The sequence below is a fragment of the Marmota marmota genome, unplaced genomic scaffold, assembly GCF_001458135.2.
Source record: "Marmota marmota marmota unplaced genomic scaffold, marMar, whole genome shotgun sequence".
Taxonomy (NCBI): domain Eukaryota; kingdom Metazoa; phylum Chordata; class Mammalia; order Rodentia; family Sciuridae; genus Marmota; species Marmota marmota.
The window spans coordinates 26,863,889-26,877,452 of NW_025999968.1; the positions used below are offsets into that span (position 1 = coordinate 26,863,889).

The window sequence follows — 13,564 nt, forward strand, 5'->3', positions numbered from 1 at the left end:
GGAAAGCAGCCAGAATTGCAGCCGGAAACCCTAAAAGACGCCGGGAAAACACACAGCTGGGCCCTGTAAGCCCATCCTGGAACTTACCATCCACTGTTTTCTTCTTGAAGAGGGACGCCATGGTTGGGGACCGCGCCCGGGCGGCCCGGCTCGGCCCGGTCCGGCCCGAGACTAGGAAAGGCAAGAAGGGAAAGGACAGGCCTTTGGAGGGCTCGGGGTGGCGGAGCGACCGAGCAAAAGGACAAGGGCCGGGTCGACACGCAGGACCCGTGGAGGGCGTGTATCCGCGAGGCTACCGCAGCCGCGTCGCGGGGAGCTCAGGTGACCGGGAACTAAGACACTTTTTGGAGAAGTCACTTCTAGGCGGCGCCTGCGCAATCTGCACGCACGCCTGCGCACTGCGCCTCTGAAGCCGCTGTCTCTTCCCTCACTTCAACGGCTGCCAGTTCCTGGGCGCTGCAGGGTCGTGGCTGGGGGATACCACGCTGGCTCGGTACGGCGTCGGGAGCTGGCGGGCGCGGCTGGGGCTCCAGTGGGTGTCCCTGCTGACTGCGGACAGAAGGAAGCCTTGTTTAGCGCTTTCCGTCCTGCCCCGGGGAGGCTGGAGTAGGGGGTCCCCAGGGTCCTAGGGAAAGTGCTGGTCGTCCCGGAACCGCCTGGGCCCACTCTTGATTTGTAACTGTCCTGTTGCTGCCAGTATTAATTTTTTTTTTCTTACAAAAAAAAAAAAAAAGAAGAAGAAAGAAAGAAAAAAGTAAGAGGGCTGGTGGGAATGCTGAGTTCAGCGCTCCGCGGTTGCCTTTCGAGTTCACGCCCTTTCCTGCAGTATCTCGCTCAGGGATCTCTTCCTACTGGGGGACCCTAAGCTTTCACGTGTCGCCCTTGACCCCGGGCACCGGTGACCTGGTGTGGGTCTTGGATGGTGTCCAGGATTGGGGAATGGCGCGGGGAAGGAAGGCATGAGAAGCAAGTTTCTTTATGCACCACTTTCTGTTTAATGCTTTTGCCTGGAAACCTACATAAAAATACACAGGTATTTCTATGCGGGTTTAAATATCTACATCTCTATATCTTTATTTCTTGTAATTATGCAGGAGAAATTCATGACTCTTCAGTGGACCTATGATAATGCTATGCAGCTGTATAATTGGTCTTTGGTATATAAAAAAAATCTCCATATCATTTAAAGGAAAAGTATAATAAAATATTTAAAGAATACTTGCATGTATAAGTATAAATATGGAATATACAATCTTGTATTTCATATCTCTTTTTAATGTATTATTTCACTGTTTGGAATCTTAATTTTGCTTTGAACTTATTTTCCTCCCAATTTACTGCTTAGCAACACTGTCTTCCACAGGATAAAAATAACAGCTCTAGCTTGGGGTATTGCTGACTGGTAGAGAGCTTGTTTATCATGTGCAAGGCTTGGGGTTCAATCCCCAGCGCCGAAATAATAGTAACCATAGCAGTGTTGTTGTTGTTGTTGTTTTTAAAGTATATATGACTTCTTGTTTGGAATTTACTCCAATCACAATATTAATATTATCACTCATTTGGGGATTTATGAATCGTGTCTCAAGAATTGTTAAACATTTGGGAGCATCAGTTGCCTTCTCATTTCTTTTCTCTTTGTAAAATATCAAAGCCCTCATGGCCAATGACAATCACTTTCTGGTACTAGTCACAAATATGCTCAAGAAGACTTTCATAAAATGATATAATATGTGAAGTATAATTGTCTTGTTCCTCCTCAAGTTATTTAGGTGTTCTTGGAAGAGAAAGTAAGGAAAAATTAAGGGAAAATGTACTTGACATGATGGTCTACACCCATTGCCTGGCCTTTCCTGGAGTAAGCTCTATAGTAAAAAGGCAGATTGCCGTGGCATCCCGTTGTAATGAACAGCACAGAGCCGTGCTTGAAGGCATGAGAAGCAATAAGCTGTTATGTGTGTAGAAATCGTACTTCTCCCTGCTGTAGTCACCCTTGTTTTATTACTCCTACACAATCCCCCCCACTGACCCAATAGTAACAGTTGGGAAAATGCCAAAATACTTAGCAGCAACCATATGGAAACCCTCCAAAAGTGCACAGCAGGAGCTAAAGGCAGGGCTTGTTCATTACAATAAAGATAAAACAGAAATATGTACTATTTAAACTCAGCACTTTAATAGCTTGATTCTCCCATAGATTGGAACAGACTGGCTGGCATCCATTCTGATTAATTGGTGCCCAGTCTGTATCCGTACATATTTTGTATATCATTCCTTATATGAAGGGCAAGATACATTTAAATAAAGCTGAAATTTGGTACCCAAGAAGTTGTAAACCAGAATACAATACTGTTCTTCATTTATTTAAAGTCCCCATTGTCATGTATAAATTTGCTGAATCAGCAAGACATGTATAGAGGATAGAGAAAACATTTTAATTTTTATCTCATTAAGAATTAATGAACTAATGTCCTGTGGTCATATCTTTATGACCTGATGCTCATTTTCTAAATTGCTCAGTGAGAAGTATTTTTTCATACCTAATGAAACATACCATTCTGTATGCTGGGGATACACCAGTGAAGAAACAAATACCATCTTCTCCCCTTGGCTTTTACCTCCCTCCCTAACATTTTTTATCTTTTCTCAATTGTCCATCACAAAGAGGCAAGCTTTGACTCAGTATAAGAAAAGACTTCTGAAAATGAGCTATTCAAAAATGAAATGAATGCTGTATAAGGTAGTGAGTTTCTTGTCACTGAAGTGTTCAAGGACTATGTTATTGTAGACAGGATTTCTTTAAAGAATCAAATCCTTGATTGGAATATTAATAAGATACCTTTAAAATCTGAAATTATGGGGCTGGGGTTGTGGCTCAAGGGGTAGCGTGCTTGCCTGGCATGCGCTGGGCGCTGGGTTCGATCCTCAGCACCACATAAAAATAAAATAAAAAGATGTTGTGTCCACCAAAAACTAAAAAATATTTAAAAAATTCTCTCTCTTTAAAAAAAATCTGACATTATATAGTAAATAAAATATAACTTAGGCGAAATACCTTGGCTTGTGGTGTTTGAAACCCTATGATAATACTACTAAATCTTGGCTTTACCTATAAAAATATGGTGGAACCAAATGATATAGCAACCCACCATTTCAAATCACCCCAACTCAGCCTTCATCTCTGTTCTGCAACTTTACCACTCATGTTTTTCTGCTTCCATCCTTACCACCTCTGTTCTTTTAAAACATAACAGGCAGAGTGTTCTGCTTAGAATGACATCATGTTATTGTTTGGCAAAAAAGATCAACATAGTCTCAATACTTATATCTGAAACACTCATGTGCACACACCCACCTGTCTTATTGGATAAACTTCTGTTATATGTTCATTAGATGTCCAGATTTTCACTATCTAGATTTTGCCCTTCTGATTATATTCCTTCATTATAGTGTCAGCCAGATAAAACATATTCTTTAGATGTGACGTCAGGATAATGTGATCTATTACCTCTCTTGTTCTATACACTGTTTCTGATAGCACACCAATTGCATTAGCAGTTTTGACAATAGTTTCTTTGACTCACATCAAACTTTTACTCTAGTAAAAACCTTTAGCACTTTTTTAAACAAAATTCCCACTCAGTCCTACCCATCTTATATTTGATTAATGGATAATTTTACTCCAACCACAGAGTTCTTCTTGCATCATTTAGAAACACCCATACATCTTCGTACTGATTCACTTATGAACACCTTTGAGGCACAGTAGCTATCTATGAATCCATTCATATAAAATAATATTTTGTAATTAAAACCTTCACCTTTAAGACCATTTTGAAGATTTTTATAATCTTTAATAATACAGAAGCAATGTGCTGATATAAAGGTGTAAAATGACAATGCTATATTCATGTTTTATGAGTTACAGCAGCCATAAAGTTAAAAATTAGTTGAGTTTGGCATTAATTCTTTCTTGGAGAAACATGATTCATCCACATGCTCAAGACTTTTCCCATGCATTAAAACATAATTCAATCCCCTACTTAAATTTGTTTCCTAGGGTACTCCATCACATAGTTTCCCCCTCTTTGAAAACCAGATACTTGCCATTTCTCATTCTTTTTGGATGTAATCTGCTCTTCTGGCTCTGGAAGGCAGGCTGCATCATGGTGAATGCTGATTGTGGACAGAGACTGCTGGGTCTACAACAGGTTCTGTAGCTTTGTAGCTGTTAGATCTGGGGTATGTCACTGAAGCCCTCCATATTCATTTGAACACATTTGTGATAAGGAAAACATGTTCAGACAGCTTCATATAGCACCTTCATATAGCTATTGCAAGGACTAAATGAGTTAATAACATGTGGTCCTGTGGACTGAACCCAGGGTTGCTCTACCACTGAACTGTATACCCAGCCCTCCAACTTTTTTTTTTTTTTTTGAGACAGGGTCTTGCCATGTTGCTTAAGTTAGTCTCAAACTTGAGATTTTTCTGCCTCAGCCTCCTATACAGCTGAGATTACAAACATGCGCCACCATGCCCAGCAAATAAATGAATTCATGTAAAACACCCAGGAACAGTATTAGACACATCTCAGTCCATCTCTGCTACTACTACAAAATTCCACAGACTAAGTAATTCAATAAGCAATAGATATTTTAGTCTTATAGTTGTAGAAAGTGGGAAGTCTAAGATCAAAGCACTAACATATTTAAGAGTTGTTCTTTGCCTCCAAGCTGGCCGCTTCTTGCTGTGTCCTTAAGAAAGGAAGAATGCTGTGTCTTCACATGGCATTAGGGACAGAAGGTGGGACAGAGAAGCAGCTCTCTCAAACCTCTCTTACAAGGCACTAATCCCATGCACATAGACTCTGCCCTCGTGACTTAATCACCTCCTAACCCCCCCCCCCCCTCACTGGGAATTGAACCCAGGAGCGCTTGCCTAGTAAGCCAAATTCCCACCCCTTTGTGCTTTGTTTTGTTTTGTTTTATTTTTAGATAAGGTCTCCCTAAATTGCCCACACTGGCCTGTAAATTACAATCCAACTGCCTCAGATTGCCCAGTAGCTGGAATTCTGCCACTGTGCCCAGCCATACCCACCTTTTAATATTATCACATTGATTGCTGAGAGCCATTTCCAAGTAGGAATGACGCATCGCAATATCTTTGTCAGCCTACTCCATGTTGCTTAGAGGAAGGACTCTCCATGGTGGACCCAGGTTTTGCAGTGACTTTGCATGAAAGGTGACCTTGCTCAAGGACCAGGGCGGATCCGGGTTTAGGGTAGATCAGGGTTTAGGGCAGATCGGGATTTAGGGCTTTCAGGGTTTAGGGCGGTTCCAGGTTTAAGGTGTACCCTGCTGGGAATAGGGCGTATCCTGCTGACTCGCGGGATTCAGAGAGTATTTTGGGATTCAGAGCCCAGTGGAGAGTGTGGATTTTGCCCAGAATGTGTTTGTAGAGTGCCGTGTGAGTTCGGGAATAAAGAGTTGCTGTTTGAATCTACAAGGTGTGTGGTGGCTCGTGATTTTGTGCCCAGCCAGACTGCGGAAATTGATAGCAAAGTTTCAACATTTGAACTTTGGAGGAGAAATTCAGACCATAGCACATAATAAAAACTAAAAAGGTATTAGTTGTCCCCATTATTGTTCCCACGTTCTTACCTTTTATATTTTCTCAAGAGTAATCTCTTCTTTCTGAAAGTCACTCCTCTAGTAGAGAAAGATATCATCTTTCTGATTCTGATCCTAGTTATCTGCACTCTGTTAGAGATCTCTCTCCAAATTAGCCTATTTCTTCTCACGAACTTAAAAAAAATTCCTGTTTTTATTGTCCTTGAACCTATTATTTTTGTAAAATTTTACTTGTTCTAAGATTATGTGTCTAACTTTCGCATTTATTATTTAAAAGCTTCATGGCAGGTCAGTTTGTGACCTTTCTCCTGAATTCCAGCTTTAAACCTCATGGATCAGAGCCCTTATAGACCTGTTAGTAATTTTCCTACTATAATATAAATACATTTAGTAGCAACTCAATGCAGTAGCATTTTAAAATTACCTATGGTTCAAGATTTTTAATTACAAAAGGACAAATGTAACTCAGTACATTCATATTAACTTGACATGATTTCAAGTCTCACATATCTAAAGAAAAGCCAAAATTATCAATATTATATATCTCCATGAACAGCACAGGTCTAGAGAGCTGGTTTCAAAGTCAATAAATAGTTCTGTTTTAGCTCTAGATAAGGATTTAATTTTGTGTACATTGCTTTTTTTGTTTGTTTGTTTTGTTTCCAGTTTCACTTAAGGCTCAAATTTGAACATACTGAAAATTGTTTTACTATTTTACTAACTACCTTATACCATTTTCCCCCTAATATATTCAATGATGCTACAGTATAAATTGTCATTATTCAAAAACAAAAATTAAGATTGACACATCAACTTATCTAGCATTTAGATATTTTTTATAGAAGCATGGAAAAAGTCATAGTCTTTCCTTTCTAAAAGTATCTTAGTCCTTTCAGACTATAGTGGAAAATACTTAGACTGAGCAATTTAGAAAAAAACATATTTATTGTTATAATTCTGTGAAGTTCAACTTCAAGGGGCCCTCAGTGTTCATGAAGGTCTGTTCCTCATGGATGGCACCTTCCATGTGCTCTCACAGTTCTGGAGCAGCAAACAAGCTCTCAGGCTGCTTTTGTAAGGGCACTAATCCTATCCACAAGGGTAGAGCTTTGGGGAGGTGAATAGGTCACCAGGGCTTCCACAAATATTACAAATTACATTTTAACTGCAAATTTAGGGTAAGGAAAACATTCAGATCACAATAAGAAATAAGGATCAAGAGCGAAATGAAAGTTTCTTTAAGTTATATAGTTGGTGAGGAGCTAGAGCCAAAGTACATAAAAACAGTCCCACCTTTCCATTCCTTCTTTCCCTCTCTCCTACTTCCCTTTCTTCCTTTTTATGTTTATTTATTTTTGTAGGATCAGAACATGACAATCAGTACATTGATGTCCGCCCACCAATAAGTTTGTAATCTTCAGGACAGATTCCCTAAGTTGTTCATACTTCATAGCCAACAAAGTAGGCTCTTTGTCAAGGTCATTGTGACAATCAGTGTCTAGGTAGGTGACATATGTTCAGGGGACAAGCCAGTCAAGAGTATGGTCCTGTCTAGGGTTGCTATATCTAGTACTTACTCGCAGAGGAATAGTTTCAGGGAAAGGCTAACTAAAAGCTAGCCCTGTGTACCTTCCTTTCCTGTCCCCATCCCTTCTCAGCAGCTCAGCACCTCCACACAGGCACCATTCTGTCAGCTTCTCCAAATTCAGAGCAAGTAGACAGCACTATTCTACCTGACCTAAGGACAACGCTCAAATGAGATAATCATAAGCACTTCTATAATTTTTATACATTTTGAGCCAAATAATATGTGCAACATTTCCATGTTTCAGTATGTGAGTCTTAACATTTGGATTTTTTTTCCCATATCTATATACATGCTTTAACAATCCTAGAAATTTATTTCTTTTCTCTCTTTTTCACATTTTGCTTTTAAAAATATTTGCCATAAAGAATGAGTCAGACTATTGAGACACTTAGTCAATGAAAAGCTAAATGAGTATCCTAAATGTGTATGGCTGCACATCATTGGTTTTATAGTCTAAAAGACTTCATGTGTTATTTGCTATATGTAGCAATATGATCCTTCTTGAAAACATAAACTAAACTTTGCCCTGAATTCCTCTCAGTGTTAATACAAGTTGCACATGACTAAATCAAAACAGAATTTGTGCCCCCTGGCACAACACAGCATATGTATATTCAATAAGGACTCTAGAGTGCAGAACTACTATAATACAAAATAGAAATGAACCTAAATATGGGGGTAATGGGTTTGATTCTTCAATAAAATAAAATTGTAATAGCTATCACATTTTATATTTTAAATGAGTAGGAATTAGAAAGGGCTCAGAATGTTAGATCTTGGCAAATTAGCGAGTATGAATAATTTCCTAAAGCAAAGGTATTACATTTTCTATACAAATAATGTGACCTTTAATAATGTGACCATTTCAAGCCACACTTAAGCCTTCTTTTTATTATTCTATTCAGTCATGTAACAAATCCTTAGATTAAACCCAATGTATGAAATGTGTGGTGCTAGTTAGACAATCTGAGGAATCTAAAATAAACAAGCCTTGGACTCTATTCCAAAGAAGCTAAAAATCTAGTAAAGTTACTGAAGGAAAATCAGGAATTAAATGACAACATGTGATATATGGATGTATAACTTGGAGTCACTAACAAAATTATGAAATTAGTTGAATTTGTGGGTGCACATTTTGTTTGGAAAACTTTCAAATGATTGCTCTATAAGTAAATATATTTTATTTAGAAATATATCATTTTTAAAATGTCTTCTCTTAATTTTGTTTCTTTTATATGTGAGGAAATACTTCACAATTCAGACTCCTAATATCAGATGAAATATTGGAACAGTTTGAAAATAATTTTAGATATTTTTGATAAAAAGAAATAGAAGTATATCCTAAATGTGTAAGCCTGATTAAAATAAAATAAAGCTCGGAAACCTGAATTTACTGATAGACACAATGGTAATGATAAGTAATATCTGAACGTTTGTGATGTTTAGATTCTGGGCACATACTATATCATATTTTCATAGTTTAATATGAAAATTGCTTATCCTTACTTCTACTTTGTTATAATTACAATTTTAGGGTACACAGCATTATTTTCAGAACAAGTACTAAAAATTAAAATTTGAATACTACTTTTATGTTTTAAAGTTTTAAGTTCATTGCTTAGAAACAAAAACTTGAGCACTCAATTCATTGGAACCTTGTTGATAGTATGCATTTATGCCCACTGTGGGTTCCTCTCTACTAAGACCAACCTTTAAAAGGTACTTGTGAAAAAGTAAAAAAATAAAATAAAAAAATAAGGTCCTTGTGTACAATAATCAATTTTAGTTATAGACAAGTCTTTATTCTATACATGATAAAAAGAGCTCTAAAGAAGTATTCAGAAAGGACTTTTATCAAATTAAGAAGGATCTATTTTGGATGAGGATACAAGCAAATTAACATTAATAAGACTAAATCTGTAGTCTAGAATAACAAGTTGACTTGTCATGTCAGAACAGAATTTTGAGTTAAAATATCATTTTTTACAATAGCTGCTGCATTTGGAGATGTGGAGAGTCTCAAGTACAATTTTGAGTTTATGTGAAACAGGATATTGATAAATAAGGGTATCTATTGAATATATTTCAATATATATTCCCTGGTTTCCTCTCAAAAAGATATTCTATTAATTTTTATGACTGCTTTACTAAATTACCATAAACAGTGAATTAAAGAACCCAAAGTATGCTATTTTACAGTTATGGTGGCCAGAAGTACAAAATGGGTTTCACCAAGTGACTGTCAAGCTTTCATGAAAGCTGTGTTTCTTTTGTAAGTTTGGGGGCTGATCTGTTTCTTGCCTTCTCCAACATCCAGGGGCTGCAAACATTATTTGACTCCTTGCCCCTTCCTCCAGCTTAAAACTAGCAACGTAACATCTTCAGATCACTCTCTCTCTGACTCTTCTGCCCTTCTTCCACATTTAAGGACACTTGTGTGATGACATTGGGCCTACTGAGATATTCCAGGATAAGCTCCTTATTTTACTGTTATATTATTAACAAACTTTATTTAATTTGTAACCTTTCTTTCCCCTTGCCATGAGATGTATATTCACAAGGTCTGGAGATTAGGATGTGGAAATATTTGAGGGACATCATTCCATCTACCCATAGACAATACTAAGTTTTTAAATAAAGTATAAATTCATTTTCCCTGAATAACATTCTTTATGTTGTTTCTGCTCTAGATGACTTTCCTGGTGTTACCTAACACATTCCAGTGTAGTTATGAAGGGCACCTTTGACCCTCTGACGTAAATATGCTATTCTTTGCTACTCTATACACCCTGGTTAAATGTGTTCAAAAGGTTAATCTAACTGGCTTACATTTGGAGAGGGACTCAATGTATTCTCAATTCCATCCTAGTAGATTTCTAGGAAAGAGATTAAAACACATTTGGATAAATCCTAACAAAATTTTTCATTGGAACAGACTTAGTTTGATGCTTCATTTCAAATTCTTATGGATCCAGTGCATTTGTATTTAATAAAAGTTTTATTTAATTGACATTTAATTTTGGATGTGAGCTGAGTTCATAATATTTAAAAATCAACATATTGCAAATGCTTAAATAACTCATTACTTTTTTCTTTTATTCTTCACAGAGATCTAATTTACAAAGATCCGATGATTGGTGTTATCTTAAGTAAAAAAAAAATCCAAGTAACATTTAGCTTTTAATTAAAATACATTTAAAATGTATATTTGAGCAATATCACACAATTTTTATTGTAAGAAAAATAAAATATGCAGAACTAGACTAAAATTCTGAATAATTATAGTCAGTCATTCATTTAGTCATTTTTTTACTAACTCATGCTACAGTTTTAGACATTAAAGGGATTCCAGAGGTCCTTTCTTATAAGCTCTTCATTTTATAAATAAATAAGATGGGACCTATAAAAAAGAATTAGCAACCAACCTCAGAGTTGGTCAGTAGAAAGTTTACAAATAGGATCTCAGATAACCTGGCTCTCAACCTCTCAAGCTAATGCTTGTATTGGACTATAATTTTTTTTTTTTTTTTTTTGCAGTACTGGAAATTGAACCCAGGGGCAGGGGCACTCTGTCACTGAAATGTACCCCTAGACCTTTTTATTTTTTATTTTGAGACAGGGGCTCACTAAACTCCTGAGGAAACTGACCTCAAACTTGAGATCATCCTGCCTCAGCCTCCTGAGTAGCTGAGATTACAGGTATGTTACTGTACCAGCAGACCTTTCTTAATAAATATATAGGAAATGAGGAAGAGAAGATGAGATCTAAGAGGCAGTCTCTCAGAAATGCATGGGCTTTGATAAATTCTGACATCATTTTAGCATATGAAGAAATGACAGGATGTTCCCTCCACCTTCAGTGCCCAAAGTTTAATTCATGTAGCTCATTAAAGCTAGTTTCATATCAGAAGCCAGCCCTTCCAGAAGACTACTTCTTATTCCACTGGGCACATTTGAACTAAGGATTGTTTTACCAGCACGTATTTTCTACCATTCAATGTGGAGATTTAAAAGAGCAGCAATGGATATTTTTATAAATATATTCTGATTTTAATGAAGACAAAAATTATTATTTTATGTCTGAAACATAACTGGGCAAATATGGGATCAGTCCCTAAAGAGAATTAAACAGAAATGGGATTTCAACTATGAATATCAGATATTTAAATTCATATGCACAATATGCTAAGGAAATTAAAAGGCAAGTCCCAAGAGCAAGTCATAGTGTATACATTTGCCCAGATCATCTTTTCACTTCTAACCCAGGAGAAACTGTTCTTAATTCTCACAGTTCCCTCAAATATCATCTGAGGGTATCCTGGTTGGGGTATCAGGATAGGGATTAAGAGAAGGTAATAATATTTCTATTGGACACATCCTACATTGCCGAAAAAAAAGCATAAATAAAATGGCAGACACTTGAACTCACTTAAAATTCTGGTATCCTCCAGAATATGGTTTTTAAGTGAAAAATAAATTACAACGGGTTTTATGTCAAAAGAAAGATTAATAACTAGGAAGACTTTTCCAACATAGAACAAAAATGTTGGCCAGATAAGAAATTATATAAATACAACACATAATATGATTAATCTCAATCATTTTAATAATACCTGACATTACAAGGAAGTATGTATTCTTTTTCTACATTGTGCACCTAATCCATTATGTAGAAAAACAGATCTAAGCCCAGGGTTGTGTTACCAAGGGAGGTTGAAGAGTCTCTCCTGGGGGGTCATAAATATAGTTTTCCATCTGCCTGAAACTGTTTAGGTGAAACATGCCTGAAGTCAGGGGCTGGATCAGATGATCTCTGGGGGTCCCTTCCTGCCTTTTGAATCTTTGAGAGAAATTTCTAATCAGCATGTTAATGAGTACTTTAAATTTGTATTCTGGTTTCCTTGAAGATAATTACCAGAAACACTAAGTGTAGAGAGCATTTCTGCATGCCTGCTTAAAAGAAGATAAAGAAGAAATAAAGAATAAGGATTGTGCTTGAAAAGAAAAAGCAAAAGAAAATAAAAATGTGACCCACTCAATATCAAAGAGGTAATTACCTGGGAAGATGGTATGGTTCAGTGGTCTTGGTAACATCTGAGAAAGTCCAAGGTTACTAGTTCTGTTCCTTTCTCTCATGATGTCTTGCTGTGTGACCCAGGGCAAGTCACTTGACCTTAGTTTCCTCATCTGAAAACACAAGAGCCTGGGAGTTGTGCTTGATTACGTGACTAATATCCAGCCACAGGAATTGAATGAAGAATGGAATTTCATTTTTGGCTTCATCACTATTGCGGCAATGACAGATGGGGATCACATGAATTAGGTTAGTCCTTGCGCTTCATTAACTGACAGAAAAAAATCTAAAGGATGCGATGTTAAACTAAACTTTGAAACCCTTTTAGGATATCTTTATTTTACATATTCTATTGATAATAAATTGAGCAAAGATTTATTTTTACTTTTGCATTTGGAATGTCAATTGTGATATAATCCTGTGTGTTCAATTTATCCAGTTACTCCAAAATTGGTGCTGGAAGAAGGGGAATGGATAAATTCACACTGGATTACAACATTTTTTTTTCTGTACTTATGTTTTAAGGGGGAAAACTTTTTGTCAATAGTGATGTATAGCTGTTTAATAAATGTAGAATAAGAATGTATCAGTCCAAATGATTTTTCTCTTTCTGTTCTACTTTTCTTTACCAATCTTAGAATAAATTTAATTTAAAATTTCATGTGTTTCTTGGCACAATATGTGATTTTTACTATATGACTAAGCTGACAGATTTTCAAACCTGATACATAGGGTAAATGCTTAGCTCCATACTATTTTCAGGAAAACGTTTTCTTCTTCTAGAGATTGTTGTTTGTTTTAATAAACATGCCCTAAACCAGAATTCAACCAAGTAAGGGATTAAACTTACATATAACACAGAGGACAATACATTCTCAAATCAGCTAAAAATTATGTTTCTGGTTGGGCATGGTGGCTTATGCCTGTAATCTCAGAGATCGAGGAGGCTGAGATAAGAGAATCAAAAGTTCAAAGCCAGACTAAGCAACTTAGCAAGACCCTGTCTCAAAACAAAAGCAAAAAAAATTAAAAATAAATTAATTAATAAATGAGCTGGGAATGTAGATCATTGGTTAAGTGCTCCTACCCCCTTCAATCCCTGGTACCAAAAAAAAAAAAAAAAAAAACTCTGACACTCCCTTTAGAGAAAGAAAATTTCAGATTTTAAACAAAATATATGACAAAGAAATGAATGACATTATGTCTGAGATCAGTCTTGGAAACCTGGAACATCTTTACAAGATTTGATCTCTGAGTACTGGGTTGTAAACA

At 36.7% G+C, this 13,564-nt stretch overlaps 1 protein-coding gene, 1 long non-coding RNA gene and 1 other non-coding gene across 3 annotated transcripts in view; 1 reads left to right on the forward strand and 2 right to left on the reverse strand.

The window, feature by feature from the left end:
- Chmp2b (charged multivesicular body protein 2B) overlaps positions 1-382 on the reverse strand; it is a 32,748-nt gene extending 32,366 nt beyond the window's left edge. The window contains exon 1 of the mRNA XM_015478641.2: positions 88-382. Coding sequence (XP_015334127.1) covers positions 88-121 — 34 coding nt within the window. The 5' untranslated portion in view covers positions 122-382. The remainder of the gene's footprint in view (positions 1-87) is intronic.
- LOC125616915 lies at positions 368-12,951 on the forward strand. The gene is made up of 5 exons (XR_007347699.1): positions 368-493; positions 9,909-9,974; positions 10,838-10,917; positions 12,126-12,267; positions 12,377-12,951. It is a non-coding gene; the product is annotated as an uncharacterized LOC125616915 (long non-coding RNA).
- On the reverse strand, positions 6,990-7,050 carry LOC125617053. The gene has a single exon (XR_007347906.1). It is a non-coding gene; the product is annotated as a small nucleolar RNA SNORD43 (small nucleolar RNA).
- Positions 12,952-13,564: the final 613 nt, after the last annotated feature.